The following is a 27,865-nucleotide window of genomic DNA, read 5'->3' as shown; positions in this document are numbered from 1 at the left end:
TAATGAATGTAATGAACGGTAACATTTAAATGTCTCAAATCCTCTAGATAATAATAATAATAATAATAATAGGAGATTCTAGATAGATTAGAGGTATTTAGACTTTTAAGTGTAAATTTTTAAGTGTTGAATTCTTCGTTATTCTTACACTAACATCTCCTCTTTAACACATGCAGGATGTCCAGCTGGCTGGAGCTTCTTCTTCGGTAATTCTTTACTCAGAAACATATTCAGATTATCTTCCATGGTTATTTACTTCTAACAAATGCAAATCCGTCACATTGCTAATTGCTGTTGCCTAATGCTGATGAAACTAGTCCAGGCTCCGCCATCTGGATCCGATCTGACTGGGATGAAATCCCCGGTCCGTCCTTACATTTAAGAACACTGCCTTAGTACATATTACATTTTGAATATTTTAATATTTATAATATTTGAAAAAGAGTTCTGTACATGTGGTTTATAATGAGCCCTGTCATTATGAATGATGGGATATTGAACACAATATGCATTGCATTAAATAGTTAAATAAATGGAAAACAATAAGTGTCTTTCAGTTAGTAGATCATTAAGCTAAGAAATGTAAAAAAAAAAAAAGGAAAGAGAAAGATTAATGAATGATTATTCATAATAATTACTCCCTATGTGTAAGTTTAGCACTGGACGTATCACAGGAGACATTTAAAGACACAGAAAAAAGATTAACGGCTCGAGTTCCACATTTGGGGTCATATTTAATACTATTTCCACAAGCTTTACTAATCCAACTTTTTTTATGTTAAATATGTCAAATAGTGGCACAATGTAACAAAAAAGAAACCAATACTAATATCTGTACTTGTACTTTAACTAAATGATCTCTGAGTTCTGAGCAGAGGGAATATTAGAGCACAGAGGTGAACATCGTAAAATGCTTTATATTCAGCAATAAACTGTTGACAAGTGGAAGTGTCCAATTTCAACCTTTTCTTCCTCTTGTAAGCTACAAATAAATAAAGTGCTCAGACGCTTCCGCGGTGGCATGCTAACACAATTTACAATTCTGTTATCCTGAGCAAAGACAACATTGACAACACAATGGCACAAACTGTACTACAGGATGATGAACGTATCAGGTTGGCACAGAGAAAAGAGTTCGGGTCACAGAAAAAAAAACCAAGAATCGTGATGGTTATGTCATATGCTACAATGACACTTGTAAACGAGCATGGAATGACATTCAGTATGTGCAACGATGCAGAACGTAACCAAAATAGTAACTTAAAGCATATAAAAGTGCATACATTATAATCAACTTAGAACATATGATGATGTCTAGAATCTTTCTTTAAAAGAAACTGAAAATAATCAAACATAAAATTATATAACAAATTATCAATGAACAGGACAGCACTAAAGACTTAAAAAAAGAAACAAAAACAAAACAAAACACATACTTAATGCCACGAGGCCATTAAAAGTTTAACAATAAACAGATTAGTACCAACTGCACTTTGATGTGAACGACTATCCTCATCTTGTATGTTTTGTACAGTATGTGACCGGCACTTACTAATTTATTCTGTACATTAAAATAAAAAAAATAACAAAAATCACAACACGGAGAAATTAAAAACAGTGACTGAGACAGAGAACAGACATTTTCTCAGACAGATATGTCAGACAGTGCAAGCCAAAAAGAACTTGACAGTACCACAGTTTGGCTAAAAAACAAACAAAAACAAACAAAAACCTCTCAATCTGAGATAATGGATCATTTTGAGTCTTTCTCGGACACTGATAAGAGCGCAGGCATCACTGAAGGACACAGTACTTCTTGTAGTCTGTTTCAAAATCTTCATCCATGCTGCTGGTGTCAGCCATGTTTTTCCCGTCAGTCTTTGGCATGAACATAGAGTAATCCACTCCCTGCTGCTCATAGAAGAGGATGTATGCCGAATCTGTGTCAATCTCCTCTGGATTCACTTCCTGTAGAAACAGATTCAAAATGAAGCCATTGTAAAGACATAAGGGATGGTCATAGGTTTGGAGGCCCGTTTGAGAACGCTTTACCTTGCAGCTACTGTCGTTGTAACAGTACCATTTCCCATTGGGGTTTTTGGCATACGTGACATAATGGCCTCCTCCGAGTATCCCTGAGTGGCACTGCAAACACACAAACGATCATTACTCGCGATGGAAACGGTTTTAGGTTGTGAAAAGGATGTCTACTGAAACCAGACAAACATATTCAACAGCATTCGCTCTTCCTGTGACGAATAAACCCAACAGTCCTCATATGAATTTTATTGGCAGGTAGTCACATAACTGAAGCATGACAACATATGATAATTCTTGCATAATGACCAAATCCTACATTCATTTGCTAGTTGATCAGGCACAAAAAAAGCCCAATTTGACTATCAGAATAAGGTAATAAATACATTAAGACAGACCGAGGAAAACAAACAAGCATGATCATTTAGCACAATAATATATGCAAACCAAAATCTCAGTAAAGAGGTTTGTTCTCCTCGCATCACAATTAAAAAGACATTAGGATCGGACTATTATCTTTATTTTCTCCTGATAAACCAGGAAAAGTACGAGAGAGAGTTATACGATGGTTTGGTACTTTACTTTATTTCATTCATTAGATTTTCATTGGGATTGCGGCGGTATCACCAACACGTTCCTGATTCTGATAAGATAATTGATCATCTGCAATACAAGTTAATCCGCCTTAAATAAAAAATAGTAAAAAATGGCAGCTTACTGCACATGTATATGAAGTGCCCGTGACAAAATCCACATTTCACTAAACAGTAATTTTGCATGCAGGACCAGTGTCATTGTGTAACTTACTCACCGATATTGCATACAGGTCATAGATAGGCTCCAGGCAGATCCTGTCTCTTTGGTCCTGTGAAGCCTCCAGGTCTATGCTGTCCTCAGTGCAGCCGTTGCTCTCCAGCTCTGACAATGTTGTAGCATTGTCACAGTCTCGGACTGGCTCATCCCCCAGTGCAGAGTCCAGGCCTGTAGCTTCAGCTTCATTCTGGGTCTCTTGCTTGCACTGCTCCAGCTCCACAGGACTTTCTCTGCCACTGTCTAGGCTCTCCCTACTAAAAGACAGCTCCACACGTGAGTCCTGCCGAGGGGCCCTCTTCTGCCCCTGCTTGCAAACGTCTCCCTTAGGGCTACTGATGGGACTGCAGCCTCGACTGAGAGAGGAAGACAACAACCTGCCGGAACTCTGGAAATCTGTGGAACACACACACACACACACACACACACACAATCATAATCATTTCATTTTTATCTATGCACATGGCTGAATGAGTCCAAATGAGTTGCTCAAATGAGCCATTTTCAAATTTCTATATTTACAGAAACATTATTGCAGAACATGACCTTTTTTCCAGAAATAAATCCGGATAAAACAGGATGATTGTTATTTATTACAAGAGCCCCTTGTTGAGTGTTTAATAACTAACATTACATTGCATGCTGTTGTGACTTTATTAAAATGTATTAAAAAAATCACCTATAAAATTCCCCCTAGATATATATATTATGTAATTTTATAAAGGTTAAAAACAAACTGCCTAGCGAATGATTCTAACTGCTTTCATTTCCAGCCCTGCAGTCCAGACCATGGAAATCAGTTTAATCTGAATCAAGACCTCAAACCTTTGTTTCCTGTAATGGATGAAAGCTGACCTTTAATATCATTAATGTTGAGGGATGTGGGAGTTGAGGGTGGATCTCCAGAATTTGTCACATGTTCCTTTTCAGTAAACTCCTCTCCGAAACCACCTCTCCACCCCTGCAGACTGTGGTTTACATCCCGTGGGGTCAAAAATGCACTAGGATCAAAGTTATCCCTCGGAAACCGCACGATCTTCTGAGATTTAATCCAGCGATTGTTGACAAACTGGAACCGCTTCAAATGCACAATCTGTAGCAGGGAACAAAACATGTTACTATCCAAAAAGATAGGCTATGTATGAATAGAGAGTCAAAGTGACGGCTTTTTTGTTGGCGGAGGAATTGTTCTATTAGTACCAGTATTGGTGGAAGTCTCCAGATGTCCAGTTTCTTGGTGGCCAGTCGGTGGGTTTTGCATTTGGAACAATAGTAGAGCTCATTTTCACCTAGCTCCTCTTCTGTAGTGAAAGCTCTAAGGCAACTGTCCAGACTGATTGGCTCAGCCTGAGCACGACGACTTCGCTCCACACTCACGTGTTCCTCAACAAGCTAAAGAATATCAAAACAGATAAGCCATCAACATTTTTCAAGGAAACCTTCTTCACGCCAATCTGTGTACTGGTCAGTGATGCAGCACCTTTTTCTGTGCCTGTTGTCCTGTTTAAGTCATTAATTAGTAATTCATGCGTGATGTTTTTTCTAACACCATGATCATAACATTGTTTTGTTTCACCGACTGTATATGGTTGAAATAAGAGTAAAGCCACTTGATTCGACTTGACTTGTTATAAAATAAGTAATCAACACCACATGAGGAAATGGCTCACTGGGCCTCCTCTTAATGCCCCTTTCTAAATCTCAGTGGCCCTGCTCTGGATTGTTATTCATAGCTTACCCTCTCTTGGGATGTCTGGTAGCGGAGGTGCAATGCAGTAGGGTCCCAATCAACAGCTATGCAAGCATTGCCTACTATAGCCCTGTCATCATTACACTCTATGATACACCCTCTGCAGAACCTGAGGACAAAACACAGTGGGTCAAGCTTTCACATATGATTGTTCAGTCCACCCACCCACATTCATTCATTCATTCATTTTCTACCGCTTATCCAAACTTCTCGGGTCACGGGGCGTCATCGGGCATCGAGGCAGGATACACCCTGGACGAAGTGCCAACCCATCGCAGGGCACACACACACTCATTCACTCACACAATACGGACATTTTTCAAGAGATGCCAATCAACCTACCATGCATGTCTTTGGACCAGGGGAGGAAACCGGAGTACCCGGAGAAAACCCCCGAGGCACGGGAAGAACATGCAAACTCCACACACACAAGGCGGAGGTGGGAATCGAACCCCCAACCATGGATTTGTGAGGCAAATGTGCTAACTACTAAGCCACCGTGCCCCCAATCCACTCACATGTATTTGTTAAATTAAAGCTTTCACTCTTACTTGTACCACGGACACCAGGCACAAGAGTTCCCATCTCCCAGCACAACACGCAGGGTGAAGGGGTAGTGGTAGCCCAGGCTGTCATCACTAAAGAAATGCACAACAGTAAAAGAAACATTCATTATATACATGCTACAGTTTTAGAACCACTATCCAAAATGCTCTGAGATCTTTTACTGGTTTATTACACAGAAAACATGTAAGTAGATATAAGTAAGTAGACAGAGCAAAAATACCCTAACAAGCCCTAACAAGCAATAAAACAAGCATTATCCATTCAGTCAAACAACTAAGACACTGACCAGTCTTGTGCATGGTTACTCGACTCTTGAGGGGGCAGAGGACTAGCCAAACGGGACACTTGTGTCCACACTGTGTTGTACAAGTCACGACCCCGTGTGTCTGCTGTGCAGGGAACAATTAGTGGCATGCCAAACAGACTTGGGCGGTTTTTCTGAGACGATAAGAAGTATAATTCGGCTCGCATCTAGAAAAAAAAAAATCAAAATCACAAATTAAATGAGTATGCATACCTAAAAAGAACAATTGTTTAAAATACATTATTACTGATCTGCTCTGATAAAGTCCATGCATTCTGTAATATTTCAACATAAAAGATTGTATAATTAGCTGAAATGCTAAGCTCATTTTTGCTTACAGTTACAATTTGAATGACATTTTAACAAACAGCTCTCACCATTTTCCGGTGGATGGCAATGATGTACCCAGTGAAGGGGCAGGCAGCGTGTAAAATGATGTGACCGTTGGGGAGGCCGTTGGCAGGGCTGCCTTCTGTGCTACAGGGCACCACAGTATTTGGCATTCCCTTAGGGATTATGTCAAGCCTTAGGGATGTACCACTGCAGACTGCTGGGCTAGTTCTAATTGAAACTGTTGGGAGGTCCACTATAAACATAGTAATCATTTTGAGGTGGCAACAAACATACAAGCAATAAAACACAAATCCTATAGCCAATGAAAACAAACAGACTAATTGAGTGTTATAAATCAAGTGATATTTGATAAAGTTTATGAATTCTCACCAGAGCTTTCTTTCGGGGAGGAGTCTGGTGAAGGTGTAGAGGGCAGTGGGATTTCAAATGCACATAGGAAGCCGCTCACAGCACGTCGCACTTTCTGATTGTCTGATGGAAAATTCTGTAAGAGAAACACTTAGTCACGATGAGATATAAACAGCACAGCTTTCAGGAAGTTTGCGGAATTACAATTAGCACCTTAATGCAAGACAAATGGATCTCCACCAGGAGGATCTGTTCTGGTCTTAGATGGCATAATTCGCTTAGCAGACACTTCAAGCCAGAGTATTTCTCATCCACGTTGAGTCTGAGCCCATACCTCACTGGCGTTGTGCCATCGAGCCTTATAACTGAAAGGAGATACCCAAACAGAAAGTGTGTTAAGTAGCACAAGCTGAGTCAGGACATACTATGCATCACACAGCTCACCACATAACTGACTGATGTATTGCACATCATACTGGTTTCACTGATGAAATCATGTCAAAAACTCACCTATGATCTCAAGGTGCATGGAGTTATCCATGGGCAGAGGAAGGGAAAGGAAGTTAAATGGGTCAAAGCGAGCACTAACATGGCCACACGTTTTGCACTTGACCTGAGACCTAAGCTGACCATGGAACAGGTCAACCACAATAGAGCGGTTTCTTCGCAAATGATTCTCCCATGCCTGACAGGACACAGCAAACATGAGGTGTAAGATTAATCTAACCCTAATTATATTTTCAATACCCAGTAATTATTAGCCACTTATAGTATCACGAAATATCACACATACTTAACAATACATAGTTTCATTAAATTATTAAGCACACTTAGATGAGTGTGAAGTGTCTGCCGTACAAATGTTTATATAGAAACTATAATCTAATAGAAGGCACTTTAATATAAACCTGTGATTTGATTTACAGCAAGCAGTATTGTAATATAGTCATGGTAGGGTACAAAATATACACCGTCTTCTTATTGCTTTTTTAATTGTTCTATTTTGCTTTTACTATCTCTTGACTTAGTATCATTTTTTTTGTGTATTTTTACTAACACTCTTTTATTGTACAGCACTTTGGTCAGTCCTATGACGGTTCTAAATGTGCTATATAAATAAACTGAACTTGAACTTTAACAATTTTAGAGCTTAATTATAAAATAATAAACCTGGCTAACCTCTGAAGCAACTTCCCAGTCAGGTCTGCCATCGCTGTCCTTCAGCTCCACATAGGGTTTATCATGGACACGGTTAAGATCTTCGTGAAGGCCATCTAACAGAAAGGCCAGCAGCTCTTGGGAATCTTGCTGTTGAAAGCCATCAAACCGTGGAGCATACTTTGCTATAGTCCACTGAAAGTGCAGATGAATCAGATAAAACATTAAAAGAAAGCAGAGCTGTAATATTATCTTGTATCATTATATAATCATTAGCATATTGTTATAACTGTGTAATACAGCATGAATATCATCACTAATAAATAAAACAATTTAAAACACATTATCACATCTACTGCACTTCAAAATTGACACTGTGAGAAAGGGAAAGTGTTTCAGACTGGTTAAGAGAAAGCTAGTTTAGAGTTGTACCCTGAGTTTCAATGGAGCGACACTTTTCTGAGCACCACTCCACAGTTCCTGGATGAGATCTCCGTAGCATTTCGCCATGTGTCCTCGCATCCCAATAGGATTAGTTCTGCAACAGAGGATCATATGTTCAGCACTTCACAAGGCTACAGCTTCATACTTAATACAGATCTTGTTTAATGCAATTAAACTATTTTGCATATTTAATTAAGTGATATATATGCAAACAAATCTTTAACAAAAGTAAAACATTGTAAAATGTAAACATTTAAGTGCACAACACAATGGTTGTTACGGTAATGCTTCATATCTGAAATATGTGCTTATCTTAGCTTGAGATCTGAGCTTTTTCCTGAACTGTCCATTGCCTCTACATGCATATACAGTGGTGTGAAAAAGTGTTTGCCCCCTTCCTGATTTAGTTTTTTTTTTTTGAATGTTTGTCACACTAATGTTTCAGATCATCAAACAAATTGGAATATTAGTCAAGGATAACACAATTAAACACAACATACAGTTTTTAAATTAAGGTTTTTATTATTAAGGGAGAACAAAATCCGAACTAAAATTCCTCCACAGCGCTGTAACAGACTCATTGCAGGTTCTCAAACGCTTGACTGCAGTTCTTGCTGCTAAGGGTGGCCCGACCGGTTATTAGGTTTAGGGGGCAAACACTTTCACAAAGGCCTATGCGGGTTTTGATTTTTTTTTCTTTTAATAATAAAAACCCTTCATTTGAAAACTGCATGTTGTGTTTACTTGTGTTATCTATGACTAATATTTTAATTTGTTTGATCTGAAACATTGAAGTGTGACAAACATACAAAAAATATAAAAAATCTGGAAGGGGGCAAACACTTTTTCACACCAGTCATTTAGCGTGTACTGGCATGTATGCTTAAATACAATGAACATGTGCTTGTCTTTGTGAACATTGCTGAAACCGGTATTTAATGTAATCATACATTCACTTCTGAATAAACAAATCAGAATGCACGTTTATCAACAAACATTCATTCAGTAATTCTATTTCTTTACATAAATGATTTGTATCATTTATGTAACATGCTACGTGATGATGCTACTGAACCTCTCCGTATTTTGGGAGGGAAGGAAAGCGCAGTTATTTGCAGCTCTATCCATGAAGAGTTACCGCAACCATCCCAGTGTTGTCCTTCAGCAATCCAATCCTTTTTGCATATTAATCATGTAAGAAGAGCAAACACGCTCACATATACACACACCTGTTAAGCTCATAAAGGTGACACCCGGATGTAAAGTATTCTGTAAGAGGTTTGGTGTTGCTCACACACTGAATGCTGGAGTTCATAAAACACGTGTTGCCGAGGTTACTGAGTCCCGTGGCTCCTTTCTCAGTGGGTACTGTGAGAGGTAACAAAAATGTGTAAATCTCAAACATGAACATGAAGCTCTTGTGAATTTTTTTAAATTCGATTATCCTGGACCTTTGTGTCTGTTCATTCTGTTGCTGTTTGCTAAAAACGACATCTCCTCAGGCCAGCTCATGTCTTTGTTGCGCACTATAAAAGGAAACAAAAACAAGAAGTCATATATTTAGGATGATGAGCTTTGTTAATAAATAATATACACTTATGATAAAATAGATAATAAGGATTACCTTCAATAACCATGTACTGGTCATCAGGGATCTTCAGTGCTTCCAGTGAATGATCCTCATCATCAAGAAGAGTCAAATAATTCTGTTGGGGGAAAGATTACAAAAAAGTTGTACAAATACTCTATACAGAGAGAAATGGCACTCTCGATAGTTTTTTAACTATTACTATACGATGGCACCTTTTAAGTGCTGTCAATAGAATCTACTTATATCTTATGATATAGAACAAGTAAATTATGCCTTAGAAATGAATGGCATATCAAAGGGCTAAATTTCTTAACATAAAGTGTATTGACATTACATTCTTTGGTGGCATTACTAAAAAATAATCCTATTATCCATTAATTAAGAGAGCTATAATTTTACTGTGTATCTGTAAGTGTATGTGTTATTTTTTTTTCCTTCACCTCATTCATGAAAAGCCACAGTCTCATATCCTCTTCTTTAATCCGAAGCCTCTGAGACAGATATTCGTGAATGTCCTTTATTGTTCCCACTCGGCTAAAGCAGCCAGTGTAGGCCAGCACCCGCTTCAGTGGGGTAGTGGGAGATGGCATATTACCTGATCAAAAGAACCCAGGGCAAGCACAAAAGGTTTTAATTTGACTTCGCCAAGTACAAAGAGCCACATTTTAATACCTGTGACTATCCTCACACACGGAACATGTCACGTCTGGGCTTACGTCTGATGGTTTGTGATCATGACTTGTGACATTCATTAAGCATATCAAGCACATCATCTACGAGTTTCTGAATGTCTGTGGTCAACCAAAAGAGTAGACAACTGAACAAGTGACAAAGTGTCAAGTAAAAGAAGTATGCATTCATTCTAAATTCTGAAAAACCTGAAAACATACCTGTTAGTACTATTTTGTTATTGCCTACAAAAAAGTAGGATTACAATATGATAAAAAAATGCTATGCAAGTCCTGCAACAAGTCTGAATTGAAGGCATATGAGATCTTTGAGAAAACCATCTTTCATCAGACTGATACTTTTCCCATGTGTAGGACCTTATTTGACCTTTATTCGCAACATATAATAATGAACTTGTTGCGAGTTGTTTTTTTTTTATTTTTGGTCCGAGGGATTTTTTCTTTTTTTATCATCCCTCATACAGTAAGGTCAGACTAGTATAGGAAGCTAACAATTAGTTACAAATGGCATTACATTTATTGATACATGTGATCAGGATACATTGCTGAAACACTCGTTAGCCTTTTAAGTTGAGTCTCACCCATGTTGATCCAGCCGTTAGACTGCGGTGTGCGTGCTGGAGGCTGCTGTCTCAGGAACAGCAGGTGTCTGGGGAAGAGCTCTAACTCGGCTTTCTCCATATCCCTCGACCTGATCACCTACACATCCGGGTACATCCTTGTGTTAACTTAATAATACAGTGGTGAAGTAAATAATAAAAAAAATAATACAAATGGTGAACTTAGTTATTTAATTAACAAATCCTTTTCTTCAGTTTTAGGTTTTGACTGAAAAGAATTCATTTAAATGTAAAACCATTGCTAAAAACCTGACAAAAAGGCAATTGTCTGTCACATTATGTTATGAATTTAAACATTTGATGTTATGAGATGAACCTATTTGTGCACAGATAAATGTGATGAATAAATTGTGATATATTACATTACTTATTACTGTGCCCATTCTCAGTGGAATACAAATTTCCACAGTAGACAGTATTGAGATGTGTCTGAAGTTCAGCCTGAACTTGACAGCAGCTGCATTGTTCGGTGGTTAAAGACAATAACTTTCAAATGTAGAGAAGAGATAAAAAAACCCCAGCATATTAACGCTGACGACTGATGTGGAAGACTGTACGTACCGGACGGGGCAGACTGAGGTTTGCTCCATACAAGTGGTAAAGGGCTCTCCAGACTGGCTCAGGTACAATCTCAAAATCCTGGCCCAGATGCATGCTGGGAGAGCGTTTCAACAGTGCCCCTTCCATTGTTAATGTGGGAGCCTATTACAGAGAATAACAAGGCCACTCATAATACAATTACAAATGAACTACATTACAAGACAAAAATTCACAAGGGAATTATTCTGCATATAAGCAGATGATGTTAGAATTATGCTTTTTAATGCTATTTGCTTAACGTTTGTCAGTCACAATACACTTCAGGAATATACTTAGCTATGCGATTGTGTTTAACAGCACTGCTTGGTGCTTACTTTGAGGCTCTCTGAGGTCACCAGGGGCTGGTTGTCTATGGCACCTGGCCTGAGAGCTGTCACATTCCCATCAGCCCCAGGGAAACTCTGGCTGTCTACCTCAGACGAATCAGTCTGTCGGGAGAAACAGATATCTGTGGCAGTCGAGCTGGAATGGAGGAGACCTAGACAAAAAAAAATCATGTCAGTGAAAGACTTCAAAACCCCTGTAGCCAAAGGCCAGGTTTGAGATCTTTTATGTAAATACTGACTGCCACTTGTCGTTTCCGATGCTTCAGAGGCACTAGAGATGTTGTCAGAGAACTTCTCTTCTGGGGATGAGTGTGAGCTCGCCGTGCCCTCTCCGTGACCCCCTTGTTCCGTGCCTGCAGATGAGGTAGGAGTTCTACTGCTAGAAAATACTCCGGGCTGTTCCACCACGATAAGCTTGTTGTCCTATAAATAAAACAAATAAAACACGGGGGCTTTCATGTATTCAGTACTTACTCTAATACTCCAGTATCTCCTGTCAAACACTCCACTGTACCTAATCTCCATCCACCATATCTCTAATTAATGTACAATGACAATCACAGAGAATGACTTCACCACATTTTCATGAACAATAGTACAAGGAAAAAAAGAACTGCTGCTTAGGCCTGAAATATAAAAAGGTTGAAATTAGGCTAAAAATTTTGTTTAAACACTTGAACCAAATGAACATTTTAATATGTTTAGCATTAGACTATTTTTTTTAAGATGTATTGTGGAAAAAAAAGAAACGCTAATCTACCTACACAGTGTGAATGTTACATAGTGTAAAACTACAGCCTACACACACTCAGACAGCGATCATTAACATCCCATATATCTGATGTGTAAAAACAATATACAAGCCATGATGTTTAAGCTTACATATTTGACATAGTCCTTCCACTGCTGCCACCACTGCATAGCAATAAGAAACCAGTAATCTCCAGGCTGGAGGCCATGCCGACTTTCTCTCTCTAACCAGCCCCTGAACACAGAATACAATCTAGTGATTAGTGCAGTTTTTTTTTCAGCCTGAATTGACAGAAGACTGAACAGGGAATTAGAAGTACTGTGAAATAAATGAGGTCTTATATGGACCTGATGATCTGTCCTTCCTCCTCAGGAGTGGCAGGTCGCAGTCCAAGAACAATATGACATACCTACAGGGAGTTATGTGAAAAATATCATTAAACAAACATGAGAACATTAATACAATCCTGCAAAGTGGGTCAGGGTGATATGATGAAAAAAAAAAATGTTTTTAAAAAACTGTCACAATATGCTTTTCTGAGATATTACGGATCTTTTTATAAGTTCTTTCAGAAATTGGAATACAAACTGGTTGATTTTGTATTTTGCAGACATTATATACATCATAACAAAGGTCTATTAGGCAATACTACTGTACTGCTGGCTGTTTCTGCATATTGTGCATTATGTTTTTGTCATATTGCCAAACCTTAATGCAAAGGCGTTTACTCATACCTGAAACAGGAGGTTGAGAAACTCAGCAGCAAGTGCACTCTGAACGCTCCATATCTGATAGTCTTCGAGTGTCAAATGGCCCTTCTATATATAATCAGAGCAAAGAGACTCTGTAACCTTATTCTTGGGCAGTTATCCATTTCATAAAAGTGAAACAAAATTGTGTACACACACACACAGACGCACACAGACAAGCACACACGCACACACGCGTGCACACACGCACACACAAAGACAGACACACACAAAGACAGACACACACAAAGACAGACACACACAAAGACAGACACGCACAAAGACAGACACGCACAAAGACAGACACGCACAAAGACAGACACACACAAAGACAGACACACACAAAGACAGACACGCACAAAGACAGACACGCACACAGACACGCACACAGACACGCACACAGACACAGACAGACACACACACAGACAGACACACACACAGACAGACACACACACAGACAGACACACACACAGACAGACACACACACAGACAGACACACACACAGACAGACACACACACAGACAGACAGACACACACAGACAGACAGACACACACACAGACAGACAGACACACACAGACAGACACACACAGACAGACAGACACACACAGACAGACACACACAGACAGACACACACACACCTTGGTAGTGTCATGTACTTTGAGAATGTCTTCAACGATATTAGGCACACTTGTCTGTAATTCCTGAAAAATGAGTAAAAGAGATATTCAAAAGCAAAAATCTAAATAAATGAAATTGATTTTCAGTTAAAAAAAATAATAAAGTGGGTTGAGAGAATGAAAGAACTTAAAGGTGCCTTACTGGGAGTGAGTCAGTACGGTTGTCCCTCCAGACTTCCAGCAGTGCAACAACCATCTCCTGGATTTCTTCTCGACAAAGAACTCCATCACGGTCAACATCAAATACTTTAAAACAAACTGATCCGAAAACAAAAAGTGGGCATCAGTCTAGATTTTTTATAAAACGAATGCATCAATGACGCAGCGTTATCTCCACTTACATTTCTGCCTTTCAGCCAGAGGTCCCCTGCAGCAGGCTGACAACCCACAGGAAATCTCTTTGAAATCTATGTGATTGTCTCTGTTTTCATCAAATGCATGAAACAAACCTGACGGAAAGATTGCAAGCACACAAAGTCACTTCTGTAAAGTTACATTTACAGATGAACTACGAAGTGCACGTACGTACATGCATGCAAAATCCCACACCAAAATATTGCTTAAATAAAATATTGATGAATAAGTCTCAAGGAATGCGTACTGTACCTTCACTTATGGATGGATGAATAGGAGGAGATACCAATGGGACAAATGTCTCCAAGTCAAAGCGTCCAGTTCTTGACTGAGCTTTCAGTAACCAGTATCGCTTCTCTAAGTCAATGATATCTGATTCTTCCACTGCATCACACAAAACATTAAAGTGATTAACCTTCAAGATTTTCCCTGCCATGACACGACAATACAGATCATATAATTAAAAAAAAAACTTTTTACAATCTGTCACAGTGTGGAGAAATTATTAGACGATACGTCCATTTAGTTCTGATTACAGAGAACAATGAAAACATACAGTATTTAACATTACAGTAATATGTATAAAAAGTTATATAGATCAGAGATACAAAAGTGCTTTCATAATGATCTGCAAGACGACAGTAATTGTTGTTACTTCAAATCCTTTTGTGTCAAAATGGCAGGAAAGGAAGTTTAAAAGAAAATGTATGGAAGTTAAGATAACCTTGAATGTTGACTGCAATGTTGCATGCATCACTGAGCTCACCGCAACAACTTAGCACGCTCAAGGTAAAATCACTGCAGTGGTAAAATCTCTACCAATAACGTCACAGAGGTTTTACAGAGAAAACCTCAGATCTATCTGACAGGTCATGACTTAAAAAACTTTTTTTTTTTTAAATTCAGGTATCAGTCCTTAATGGGATTATGTTAACAGTTTAATTAAACAACTGAATGTCTGTGCAGAATGAAACACTCACGGTGCGTGACCCCGGCTAATGTCTGGTAGAAGGTAGGTGTGTCGCTGTCATCAGTCAGAGTCACGAACACACCACTGGACAGGAGCCAGCGCGAGAAGGTAAAAGCGTCCTTGTTTTGAAGCAGCCAGCTCTTAAACTTCTCATAATTGACCTTTTCGGCCTGATGTGAATCAGAACAAAATGATAAATGCTTGCAATGTTTTGTAGAATAATGACTTGACGTACAAACGGCATTAAAATCTATATTCTGCAACTGAAGATGGTATCTGACCTCTGTAAAGCACTTCCTCAGAGAGGGATGAACTTCTCCATCCACGGCTTGTAGCATGGCTTCGATGTCCTCAAGTGTAGCATAGCTGCCTGATTCGCTGGCAAATAAACTAAAAATGTCTGCAAGAGAGAAAAAAAAATGACAGCATCTTCATTTCTCTATGTGTTTCTGCTGGGAATGCTTATCACTTCAGACATTTTAGATAACTCTCAGCTTCCACTCTAGCGGTCAGAGTGCGCCTTTCACTCACATCTCGCCTTTTCTTCATCACGGCCTCTCGTGAGCAGCACCAAGCCCACGACAAGGTTGTTAAAATGCAGACCTTTTGATGTGCCACCAAATGAACTATAGATCACCTACAGGAAAAAGAACAAAAAAAAAGTTGAGTAAAAAAATAAATAAAAAATAAAATGATTGTAATAGGCATCAAACTCTTACATCAAACTCTAGGATTAGTTAAACAATTAGTTAAATCGAACAACTCCAAAAACACTCCACACAAGTTCTTACACCCATCATCACCTATAATGTCTACATACACAAGCACAGATTAACTACAGCTGTTGAAAATTAGAAATAAATAAAGGCTGCGATATTTAGTCACAACATTATTAGGAGAAAAGCTTACGAGTCGGAACGACCGAAATTAGCAAAACATCATCAATTCTTTAATTAACCTTGTTTCCTTACAGGACCTTTTGCCCACCATCTAGTGAAGGCTTAAATAATAGATTAATCGCTGTGTATTGATCATTCACCACATTGTATTGAAGAGAGTCTTCATTCTGATTGACCTCAACTAGATCCTTGTGTTTAAAGCTGGGGTCTCCGTTGTTTGAGAAATGCTTCAGAAAACTGCGATGGGCCACCAAACTAAACAAAAACAAAACTAACATGTAGCCAATGAGCAGAAAGGGGCGTGTCTTGTCAATATGGGTGGGCAGAGTGTTCAGTGCGCATGTGTGACATTAGCAGAAAGCGACGTCTTAACGTTGACATGGAGGATAAAAACAAAGAAAGAAAGCGAAGACAGGCTTACGATAAGGCAAGAAGCAGGACCCATGTTAATATAGGATCAGCTTTCCAGCTCTGGAGAGAACTGAACATCTTCCGCGTGAAACGGAGATAAACCTTTCACGGTACAACACACAGTACTAAAAAAACACATTTGTATTACCATAGTATTACTCTTTGAGTTCATTTATTGATAAAAACATACCGTCGGTCAGCTGCCCCAACAGTTTCCGCCATAATACGGCGGAGCTATCAAAACAGGGGTGGGACCCATTTGGGTTAGGGGCGTTTTTGTTTTGGTGATTGCAAATGTCGACGCTGGCTTTCAAACAGCGGAGACCCCACCTTGACTGAAGGTTGTAATTTCTGGCCACCACATATAATACAAACTTAAGATTCCTACCTATGATTGTAAAGTCTGCTGGTTGAGAAGGAAATGATATTTCACTCATCACGGTTTTCTATCTAGATTATTACTAAAAAAAAAAAAATCTTAAATAGGAAGGCGTCCACGTTTTTCTCCACAATGTAGACTGAATGCTCAGGGGCTATAAATGAGAACATTTTAGGACTTCTCACTTCTGAGGCAAGTCAAATGCAGCATTAAGTGTATACATGAAGGACTGAACTATATGCTAGCTTAATATTTAAAAGGTTTACTAAAATGTATGCATAGTGGGTTTATAAATCTAAAACAACATTGAAACTCTGGGAATTTTTCTTTTGAACCTAGACAATTCTGAATATTTCAAACAATGAAAAATATTGGATGGATGAATATTCATTATTCTGCCCCATTTCTAGGTCACTAAATATATGTGTGCAAATTTGAGATAATGCTTATGTAATCTCCTTTGGACAAATTGTCAGACGTTCCTTGAGACTCATCCCGTCCGCTGTAGCACGTGTTCAGAAAACACTGAAGAATTTAATCGAACATGGATCACAAGGTTTTCCAAAAACATGTGGAATCCATGCCAGCACAAGTACTATCATGAAGAAAAAATACATTCGATTAGAAAAGAATTCAGAACGAAGGCATTTTCTTCGCTAGTGCTCTCTGATGTTTGGAGCCCACTGTGTATCGTATCTGAGTAAAATGTAAGCATTGATCCTACACAGGAAAAGGAAGTGGTCATGTGCCTCAGCTTCATAAGAACTGAGACTAACATTCATTTGCAGGAACAATGATGAATAGTGAAACTGCTGGTCAGAAACAATGAAGACAGTTCAAACTGATAACAGCACTTTACATCAGGTGAATTCAAGTAAGTGCCTGTCTCGCAGCCAAGATATTATCTTTGCGTTCAAAGATTTAACCTTGCACATTGTGCAGGTATATCATGAGGTAACAGCAACACTCTGGCTAAAAATCAGGAATCAGAATCTTTTAAACAGAAGAAAATGAAGAGTGCCTATAATGACTTTTAAACTGATAGAGTGCCTAAATTATTTAACTGCAGAGGTAGGAGTAAGTCACACATGTGCAAGTCACAAGTAAGTCTCAAATTTGCAACTAAGTCGGACTCGATTAAGTCATATGACTCGAGTCCCCCGTCTCTGCAACATTTAACTCAAGTCCGTGTCAAGTCTCAAGTCATGAATGTCAAGTCAAAGTAGAGTCTTGTAATTACTGTATTTTTTTTAAATACAGTATAAATAACATTTTAAATATAAAAAGCTACAGTTGAGGCCAATGTTCACAATCACATAGACAGAAGTCATTTAAGCTCCACACATTTTGTTACTACACATTTCCTGAAATAAGTCAATTATCTCCTTTTTTCCATATGAGATCATTTCTCAATAGCAGCAAAGAGACAGACTTCTTTCACCGTTTGGTGACTATATCAGGAGGTCAAAGGTTTGCATACAGCTGCTATTTTTGCTGACGTTGCCTTATAATAGCTTGAACTTGAATCGGTCGCTTGGGGTAGCCTCTCACGATGCTTTTCTTAATCTCGCAAATTAAGAGTAAATAAACAAAGGAAATAAGATTCTCATAATACATATTTCATATATTTCTGCCAATTCCTTCTGACAGAACTGGTGAAACTGGCAGGTTTGTTGACTTCTTGCTCTCAAACAATTTTTCCAGTCAGTCCTGAAGCACATCAGTCCCTTTCAGTTGAAAAAGACTCCTACAACATGATGCTGCCACCCCCGTGCTTCACAGCTAAGATGGTTTTCTTAGGGTTAAAAGCCTCACACATTTTCCTCCATATGTAGCCCTGATTATTACAGCAAAACAGACCCTGATGTATCATCTGACAAAATACTTCTACAAATGTCATTGAGTAAAGACTTCATCCTTGCAATGACAGCTATTGATATTGGACGTACATTCTTTTAGATTTGATTCATCTAACTCCTTCACCAGTTCCTGTATTGGTCTTGGGTTTCTGATGAAGCTTTCAGACCAAACTTCATTCATCCCTGGGAGTTCATTTGTGGCTCCATATCGTTTGTACAGATGTTCATGGTACCTTTAGTTGTTTGGAAATTGCTCCTTTGGATGAAATCAAACCAGTATTTATTTTTGTGGGAGGTCTTGGCTGAGTTTCTTGAATTTTTCCGTGCCATCAACGCAAATAGGCACTGACTCTAAATTACCTCTAATATTAACAAATTAGATGTGTTAACAGACTTGCCAGAAGAAACATAAAGTAACAAAGTGTGTGAAGTAAAAACCTGATATTGAAAGTCTTTAGCCTTGGTGTATGTAGCCTTTGGACTCAACTGTACATTGCACAAACTATGTACAGTAATAATAAAATAATAATAAATAGAGAGTTAGTAATAATAAGAGAGTTAATAAAAGAGTTAGGTCTGTTTCCATTTTGGGTCATGTAGTAATTTCACACTGCTTTACAGTTAACCTCAAATACCATTTACAGGCCACATGACCTCATGCCACAAGATCATGTCCAATCAGGTTCACACACGTTCTCCACGAGGTCACCTCCACAGTCAAACTGTGTTAATCAAACCCAGTTAAATGAATCAAGCTTGCAGAATGTGTAGCAAATTCTGTTACGCAAAGGAAATGAAACAGATTAATCACAGGGTTGCACAATTAACCAGGTTAATTGCAAAGACTGGATCAGTTGTTTAGAATATCACAGCATCCACTGACTGCATCCAAGCAGACAAATTTCCATTCATATGATATGAATAGAAAACAAACTCTGCAGTCTTATATATAAGATCCTGAAAACAAAGCTAGTTAAAATGTGCATGTAATCTATGATAAATTAAAGAAAGAACCAGATATGATGGTCAGGTCTTTTTTTATTTATTTTTTTAAATAGAGACAGTACTTTTTTGTTTGTTTAGTTAGTGGTAATGTTGTGGAACATCTACAAAGCCTGCTGGTTCCTCTCATCATTTTTGTTATAGTCGTTCCCTCACAGGAATCTGTTTTTCCTCCGTTTCTTCAAGTTAATATTAAATTCATCAGAGCTTTTATCCTTGAAGTCTTTCCTGTGGGCAAGATCCTAAAAGCTTTATCTCTGTTACATTGAGCTTGCACTGGAGCCTCCTTCCATAATTGTTAGATACATATCTCAGAGGTCCATTTCTATAATTTTCAAACAACTTATTATTAGGCTTAATTCAGCATTGAATATATCGTTAAAACGTATGGATGATGCATATAACTACAGAAGAGCAGTCAGTTAAGCACTTTGTGAGCATTTCTAAGCAAGAAGACCTTTCAGCTGAAAACCAGCACAGCGGATTATCGCTTGCTGAAACATGCAGAGGCTCATTTCACATGCCCATCACACAAACAGGTCATACATTAGCAACCTGAACAGGAAGACTTCACACACCCTGCAGGCCTTACCTCAGAGATATTGAGAGGAACCATGTCCCCCAACACTTCCTTGAAGAAACATTGCTGACTCATATAGCAGGATAGGCCACAGGTCCTCCTGAAAGTATCCCTTAGTCTTTTCAGCTCCACATCAGTGACTGAAACATAAAGAATAAAGCGATCAAAAAAAGCTGGTACAGAGGGGAAAAAAGAAGAGGGTGATATGATAATGAAAAGTTTATTTCAAGTACAAATAACACTAATTAAAAAGTTATTATGAAATACCTGGTTAAGAGCTAAATACCAGTGCTCAGACTGGTGATGTGTCAACTGCTTAGTCACAGGAGAATTTGCTACACTTGGATTTATGAAGATTGAACTGGGTGTTTACATATTATTAAAATATTATTAAAACCGATGACGGTTTCATGCTCCTATGACATGGCTTGAAAGACATTGTTCGATGTCGAGTGTCAAAGGTCAAAATGAAGTGTTTAACTGATTTGCATTGCAGCCAACTGCATTCAACCACCAAAAACTCAACAGTAATTTTAAAGAGTATTATATACATTAAAATGTGTGTCTTGACAGCACAGGGAGATCGCCGGATTGCATCTGACATATCTGAATGATAAATAAAATTCTATTACATAGTATTATTGATAGAGAAGGACAATTTGTATCAGAGAACAAAGAACTTTGGTATCGAAAATGCTCGGTATGCTCGGTAAAACACCTCCGACCAAAATCTTTAACCATTTTTGCAACTCAACCGTTATGTGCAAAAAAATAAAACATCACCACACTGACAAAACATTGTTTTCTAACAACCTGCTCCTATAGAGCAAGACACACCCATGAGGGTGGGACATGTATGTTTTAGTGAGCTACTAATTGGATAAGCACAAGAACCGAGCAGGAGTCAAGCGCGTCTCCTCTGGAGTTTTTAGTCGAGCCTGACACTTATCAGCCAATGAAAAAAAGAGGCTAGACAATAGTCAATCAGAAAATAGCACTATTGTATCTGGGTAAGATTTAACACAACCAATGAAAAAAAGCAAATCCTGAAATTGTTCAGAATCATCCTCGTTCACCCACAGAGAAAACCACCAGAGCTGCGAGCATCACTTTTAGCACAGACTAACTCATGATCTCCTGTTTTAACATTACAACAAATTCACAACTTCTTTGACACAAACAATGACATTTTGACTGCTGTTAGAGAAAGTTTCCAAGATAATCAGCATCAGTTTTTCATGAGTGTCTGTAACTTAGCCAACAGTTTTACAGCCTGTTCACTGACAACACCTGCTCAGAACAAGTAGTCTAGGCCAGTGGTTCTCAAACTGGGGGCCCTGAGATTGGTGCCACGGGGCCCCAGTTTTATGACATTTTACAAAATAATGAATTTATCATAAATTAAATCTCAGAAAAATAAAGCTACTAACCACCAAAACTACATTGTATATGTTTTGTTTAATTCAAATATTAAGTTTTGAAATGTTTTAATTTCATAAATTTTCTTTGGTGTGTGTGGGTGTGTGGGGGGGGGTGTTACTAGCTGTGGTGTTTGGATCATTTCAGTAATGTCAAAAAAAAAAACATATTTTGTTTACATGTGTCCACTTGAGCTTAAACATTACAGCCTGTAACAGATTTAAGATTCACATTAATGTGATTGCGCAATAAGCTAGGCTAAAAACACTCCACGTAAACAAAGCTAACTAACACAACATAAGAGACGTGTGTACAAATCCAGGGAAAAGATTTCCTAGCTTTTACTGACAGAAATGAATTTGTCTGGTTTTATTCAGCTGGTGTGAAAACAGAGCTAGAGGTTAGTTATAAGCAGCTAAATGACAGCTGTCTGGTAAAATGTTACTAAACGTACTAAATGTTACTAATTCTGACACTTTAAAACGAACATTATCCTTTATTTTAGGCACACAAAGAGACAATAAAATGTTTTAGGTCAATACAAACAGCATGTCAACACCAATCCGAGGCTAGACGAACACTGAGTTTGACAGACGACTAGCGTGCTAATTTAGCTGCTTGTTGCTAGAATACATCAAACTGCACCTAGTTAGCATCGTTAGCATCGTTAGCTATCTGCATAAACAGAAACTACACGCTGTACTGTAGCTGCAACACCTCACCTCTTTTTACGGCCTCGTCGTAAGAAAGAAAACCAATCCTGGATTCTTTTGCCCCCATGTTTTTGTCATATCATGTCAAAAAAAGCAAATCGAAACATAACTGTTGATGTAGCTGTCTCTCTCACTGCATATCATAGACTTATTATTCTTTCAGCTATCCGCGTGACGCGCACCTATGGCTCGGTCCCAAATAGCTCCTTATTTACTACACGAGTGCACTACGATGGCAGTGGAATAAAGATATCCCCTCCCGAAATAGTGCACTATTTATAAAGTATGACTTCATTTTGGACGCGGCCTAAAAAAGCGGCTCGTTCTGAACCGAGTGAATCTTTGGTAAATGAATCTTTAAAACGAATCTTTAGACAAAGAATCACATTTCTGCCGCATATCTGTTAATTACCCTAGTAATAATAATCAGAAAATGTATTTAATAAGCCATAATCTTGGTATTCAAACATAATGATGTGTATTGTCTCATTATTATGAGATATTAAGTCATAATTACAAGGAATTGAGTCATAATTGTAAGATAGAGTATTCGTTTCAAAGTCTTTAGTCATCATTTTAAGAGATTAGGTGATATTTAAGAAATATTAAGCTATAATTGTGAGATACTAAGTCCTGATTTCAAGATACTGACAGGTCATAACTTTGAGAGACTGATTTATGATTTAATTAAGCTATTAAGAATAATTCTAAGAAACCAAGTAATAATGTAAAGTCATCATTGTGAGCTAGCAAATCATTTCTTGAAAACAAGAAACAAATCATAATTTTGTAATCACAAGTCACAGTCATGATTTTATATATAGCAAAATCAGTGCAAAATACCATCCCAAAAAAATCTAATAATATTGGCTTATTGCACCATAATGATCACTTGGTATCTCATAATTATGGCTATGTACCTTACACTTGTGAATTTGTATCTCAGAAATATGTTAAAAAGTGGTATATACCTTTTGACTTGCAGTCTCTGACTGATAACTAGTTAAAGACTTGGCTCTATAAATCAACATGAAAGGCTGTAATAAAGAAGTTTGTACCGGTTTAGTCACCTTGTTTGTATGGAATGTGGATAATGCGCCATGTCTAAGTGTAACTCATGATTCAAACAAAATAGTTTGTGGCTTTAAAGTTTTTACCATTTTTGTTGCTTTGTCCAAACTCATGAAATGTATAACACTATTTTTGGCTCTGTTTTACTTACAGAGTGAACGATTACTGTCATTTTTGGTGTCCATGTATAAATCAAAAAATCTAGAGAAATGTTTTAGCCTAGAAATCATTAAATTAGAAAAAAGAAATTACACACCGGAAGCACAGTGTCACATCTGTCTGGGACATTTCATCACCACACCAACAGAGGGCACCCTCCTCCAAAGTCTAAAATCATTTCATTAACAATACAACACTATACAATATCTAAAACACCTTGATATATAATACACATTGTTAACTCTTTCCAATTATTATGTGTAGGTTATAACACTTCTCATGAATGATCCTTGCTTTGCATTTTTGTATGGATACACCTCTGGGCCCCAGACTGTTCTCTGAGCTTTGGCTGTGCTTATTCTGATATCTTAGTGATGAACTTGGTCTGTTATTTTTAGTGAGATTTGAATTGTGTAAATTATTAAAAAAAAAAAAAAACCTCCAGCACATGGACACTAACAATCTCTTTAGTCGTGTCTGTTATACATTCTTTGTGATTTCTCTTAGAGCGCTGGAAATCACAACCCATTCTTATCACAGTTATTATATTTAATTATTGTACTTTTCTTAATAGTGTGTTTCAGTGGTTAATCTGATTAGGTTTAATCCAGTCCTTAATGACTCATATGAGTAACCTATCATAAATGTTAATTACTAATTTAGATAATAATAATATTAATAACAAATGTAATTAATGAATGCAAAAAGTTTTATGGCTGGAATAAATAGTCAAATCTTTACTACAGTATACATTAGAAAATGAGTCTAATATTTGAATAAATTGATTATCCTTAAAGCTGGTTAATTAAAAACACATTTTTACAGATAAAAAGTCTGCAGAGGGGGATTAAGAGATTAAAATAAATATAATTCAAATAGATCAGTGCCATGAATGATGAAGGCCAAACTACAGCCCCACACACACACACACACACACACACACACACACACACACACACACACACACACACACACACACACACACATACAGAAAGAGAGCGAGAGAGAGAGAGGGGGAGAGAGACTTAATAGATGATAGCTACTTTCATGGTTCCTGTTACTTTTTAAATGTTTAACATGTATAATGAGCTACGGAGTAAGTAAAGCTGAGAATGTAAGTAAATCGATCAATCAATGCGAGACACAAGGTTCCAATGTCTCATTGTGTATTTTGTACTTTGGCTGGGGAATATGTAATTACTCTATTTACATTTTGTTCTTCTTCAAAGCTCTTTGGATAATGATGATAGGGTAAATCTCTTTAGCTACAGCTGCAGTTGCTGCGCTAAGAGCCAACAATAAGGCCATGCTTACTACACAGTGCACTGATCAATCAAATGGAGCATTTATTTTTGTCTATACTCTTCACTGGTTTTGTAAATACTGTATCACTGGCAAATATCTGTACAGCCTTTAAAATTCCTGGAAGCACTAACTGCAACTGAGTTCAAATAAAGTTCATTAATCCAGCCAGATTTTCATACCTCTGCAAAACATTGTGCTGACACTCAGTAATGCTGACATGCAGTAAAGTAAAGCTTCTGCTGTGCAATCAATGTTTCTGTTCATCGTTTTTCTACACTACCTCTGTCAAAAACACAAACCTTTCCATCACTGACAGGGAGAAAGTGGAACTGCAGTGGAATAAATTTACTTTATTTATTCATATTACCATTGTACATAATGGGGTCAGAATAGCACCATGTAATGGTGTCAAAGCACATGCTTATGTATTATTCTAGATGGTTATTGAGTTCTAACAAAACTGCGTTTACTTATGGTTTGTGTTTGTTCTATAAAATTGTTGCCTATTTAAACGTTGTGCTCTGAGTCATCTAGATGCTCCAGATTAGTGAATACTTTTGAATATAGAGTCAGAGATTACAGTCTGAGGTGCAGCTCATGACAACAATGACAACAGGGATTTTTTTGTTATAGAAACAGAGATCATTAGTGTGTTTAAAATCACAGTGCATGAAATTGCTCCATAGTATTCATGTTCGACAGATGGACAGGGATGTTCTGTCTCTGACAAGCCATCTAGTGGATTTAATTCTCTAGATGTACATAATATATGCCATATTTTAGTTCTGTTTCCAGTGCTAATATCTGTAGTTCTGCAAACATGTTTGATGTTGTTTATTCCGATTGGTTTTGCTGCCTAGATTATCTTGTCCTGATTTTCAAAATGTTTTACTGTTGAACATGCTGAATTCACAAATCCTCATAGAGCTGAATATCAATACCGATAATCTGTGGCCTTCTCATATCTAAGCTTGACTAACTTCATTTTATTATTATTATTATTATTATTATTATTATTATTATTATTATTATTATTATTATTGTTGTTGTTGTTGTTGTAAAAGACTAGTGAATATTGTTTTTTTTTTTTAGAAAGTATTCAATAATACAAGTTTAAAAATTTTTGGACATTAATATACAAACCATCCATTCTTCCATTTTCTGTACCTCTTGTTTTAAGCAGAATTGTGGGGAACCTGCACTCTCCCGGTTAACCCATGGCACAAGGTAGGAGACACTGTACCACAGAGCACAACTGCGCACTCACACAACCATTCACACTACAGATAATTTAAAGATGTGAATCTGCCTACAACATATGTCATTGGACTTACCCTGAGTACCTGTAGGAAACCCTGTATTGGGAACCCTCAACCCCAGAACTGTGAGGCAAATCTAAGATAAAATCTAAGATAAGTGACATACGGCTAAGTACGGTGACCCATACTCATAATTCGTTGGGCAGCCATTTATGCCACGGCGCCCAGGGAGCAGTTGGGGGGGTTCGGTGCCTTGCTCCCCCCATTAGGCCAAGACTTCTAAGCCATCAGGTCCCAACAGTAGTACTGTCAACTACTTTATTATTGCCATTTAACAATTGAAATTGTATCATACTGTGTGTAAGCCTGAAGTGTACACACCAAGTATATATCAAGTACTCCTCAAAAGTTTATACGGAAGCATTACTCAGGAGCTTCTCACTGTTCCAGCATGACCACCATATAATCATCTCTGAGTAACAGAACTGTATTTTAAATTGTTAACAAGATTACAAAAATTCTATGTACTTAAAAAACAGCCCTGTAATAAAAATATTAAATCCTTTATTTATTCACTGTTGATATTTACCTATGAACAAGCCAGAAAAGAAACCAGCAACACTCTGACTTTTTCCTTCACACTCACAATCACAGAACAGTAGTATAAGATGAGTGCGAGAACCCAGGCATGAGGCAGGCTGCTCAGGTTTGTCATCTTGGCCTGAAGCGCATAGTGGTGATTACAGCAATAAATAAAGACAATGCTGTGGATATGACAGGCTGGGGATATGACAGGAGCTCTCCAGGCTCATTTGCATGACTTTGTATGGCCATCATTTCCACACTAATGTAATGCCAAGCAAATGAGCCTGGCGCAATATTGGCCAATTCATCGCCGCTCCACTGGCTCGACAACGCAGTCTATAAATCACAGAGGGTACACATGCTTTCTCTGACAGCTAAATCAACACAGAGTAATCACATCTCAGCAGCACCACACGCCCCACATGGGGGATTAATAAACTGTGTGTATGCATGTTAGAGAGCATCCTGAATCTTTCAAATTCATATAAAATATATAACGCATCGGTTTTAGATGATGTGATGTTTTGACATATTGTGTGAATGGATTGGTTGACTATAAGAATAATAATTATAGTAGAGGCTTGCTATAGTTGGACATGAGATGGTTGGATGGCTTTTAAAAACATGCAATTCCACTTCATGCGCACCAGGGGGCGCAAATGACCGTGACATAATATATCAACTGAATCGAAGCACTGTACAGGGTCACAGTGGATCAGGGGTCAGTTCCAGAAACACTAGGCAGGAGGTAGGGAATACACACACACACCCTGGATGTGATACCATCTGTTAGTCCAACACAGACAATGCACACAGACACACACACACGTCAGATAGTGGGTCAAGCTAAGTATGGAATCTGTAATCTGAGAGCTGTCAGGCATCAAAGCTGGATATGTTTTGTTTTTGAACATATTGAGAACACATCTAAGACACATCATCTTTGTTCAGACATGACCTATGACCTAGAGTCCTTACTCATTGTTTTTAAGGCTTAAGTAAATAAAGACTTGCACACAGTGTATCTGCGTACAATTGCACACAGTTGTATCATCATGGCTTCAACAAGATTTAACAACATCACAAGTACTAACATTGCAGTTATATTAATAAATGCCAGAATA

At 37.9% G+C, this 27,865-nt stretch overlaps 1 protein-coding gene across 2 annotated transcripts; it reads right to left on the bottom strand.

Annotated features, from left to right (window-relative positions):
* Nucleotides 1–717: 717 nt before the first annotated feature.
* LOC113639334 (ubiquitin carboxyl-terminal hydrolase 32-like) lies at nucleotides 718–22,555 on the bottom strand. Of its 2 annotated transcripts, none has more exons than XM_027141150.2 (34): nucleotides 22,372–22,555; nucleotides 20,243–20,370; nucleotides 15,632–15,737; nucleotides 15,382–15,500; nucleotides 15,111–15,270; nucleotides 14,383–14,514; nucleotides 14,118–14,225; nucleotides 13,919–14,034; nucleotides 13,738–13,800; nucleotides 13,084–13,167; nucleotides 12,697–12,758; nucleotides 12,481–12,583; nucleotides 11,838–12,021; nucleotides 11,587–11,750; nucleotides 11,234–11,374; nucleotides 10,634–10,751; nucleotides 9,804–9,958; nucleotides 9,397–9,478; nucleotides 9,224–9,298; nucleotides 9,002–9,140; nucleotides 7,761–7,866; nucleotides 7,350–7,523; nucleotides 6,681–6,855; nucleotides 6,384–6,535; nucleotides 6,192–6,306; nucleotides 5,846–6,054; nucleotides 5,451–5,635; nucleotides 5,149–5,235; nucleotides 4,586–4,706; nucleotides 4,048–4,239; nucleotides 3,703–3,940; nucleotides 2,849–3,243; nucleotides 2,053–2,145; nucleotides 718–1,968 (listed from the first exon to the last, which is right to left on the bottom strand). In XM_027141150.2, the coding sequence occupies exons 1-34, from the start codon at nucleotides 22,427–22,429 to the stop codon at nucleotides 1,795–1,797; spliced, it is 4,713 nt and encodes a 1,570-aa protein (XP_026996951.2). In that variant the 5' UTR covers nucleotides 22,430–22,555; the 3' UTR covers nucleotides 718–1,794. The 2 variants fall into 2 exon arrangements, with proteins under 2 accessions (XP_026996951.2, XP_047660945.1); XM_047804989.1 differs by having other exon boundaries at nucleotides 5,846–6,039.
* Nucleotides 22,556–27,865: the final 5,310 nt, after the last annotated feature.

This window comes from Tachysurus fulvidraco, chromosome 20, assembly GCF_022655615.1.
Source record: "Tachysurus fulvidraco isolate hzauxx_2018 chromosome 20, HZAU_PFXX_2.0, whole genome shotgun sequence".
Lineage (NCBI taxonomy): Eukaryota > Metazoa > Chordata > Actinopteri > Siluriformes > Bagridae > Tachysurus > Tachysurus fulvidraco.
The sequence above is the reverse complement of the archived record's forward strand: the minus strand, read 5'-3'. Positions and strand labels throughout refer to the sequence as shown.

Coding starts and splice junctions, on each gene's coding strand:
- LOC113639334 (XM_027141150.2), bottom strand. CDS start 22,429: ATGGGGGCAAAAGAATCCAGGATTGGTTTTCTTTCTTACGACGAGGCC. Junction 20,371..22,371: donor CGACGAGGCCGTAAAAAGAG/GTGAGGTGTTGC, acceptor TTTATGTTTCAG/TCACTGATGTGGAGCTGAAA. Junction 9,959..10,633: donor TAACGGCTGGATCAACATGG/GTGAGACTCAAC, acceptor TCTTTTGATCAG/GTAATATGCCATCTCCCACT.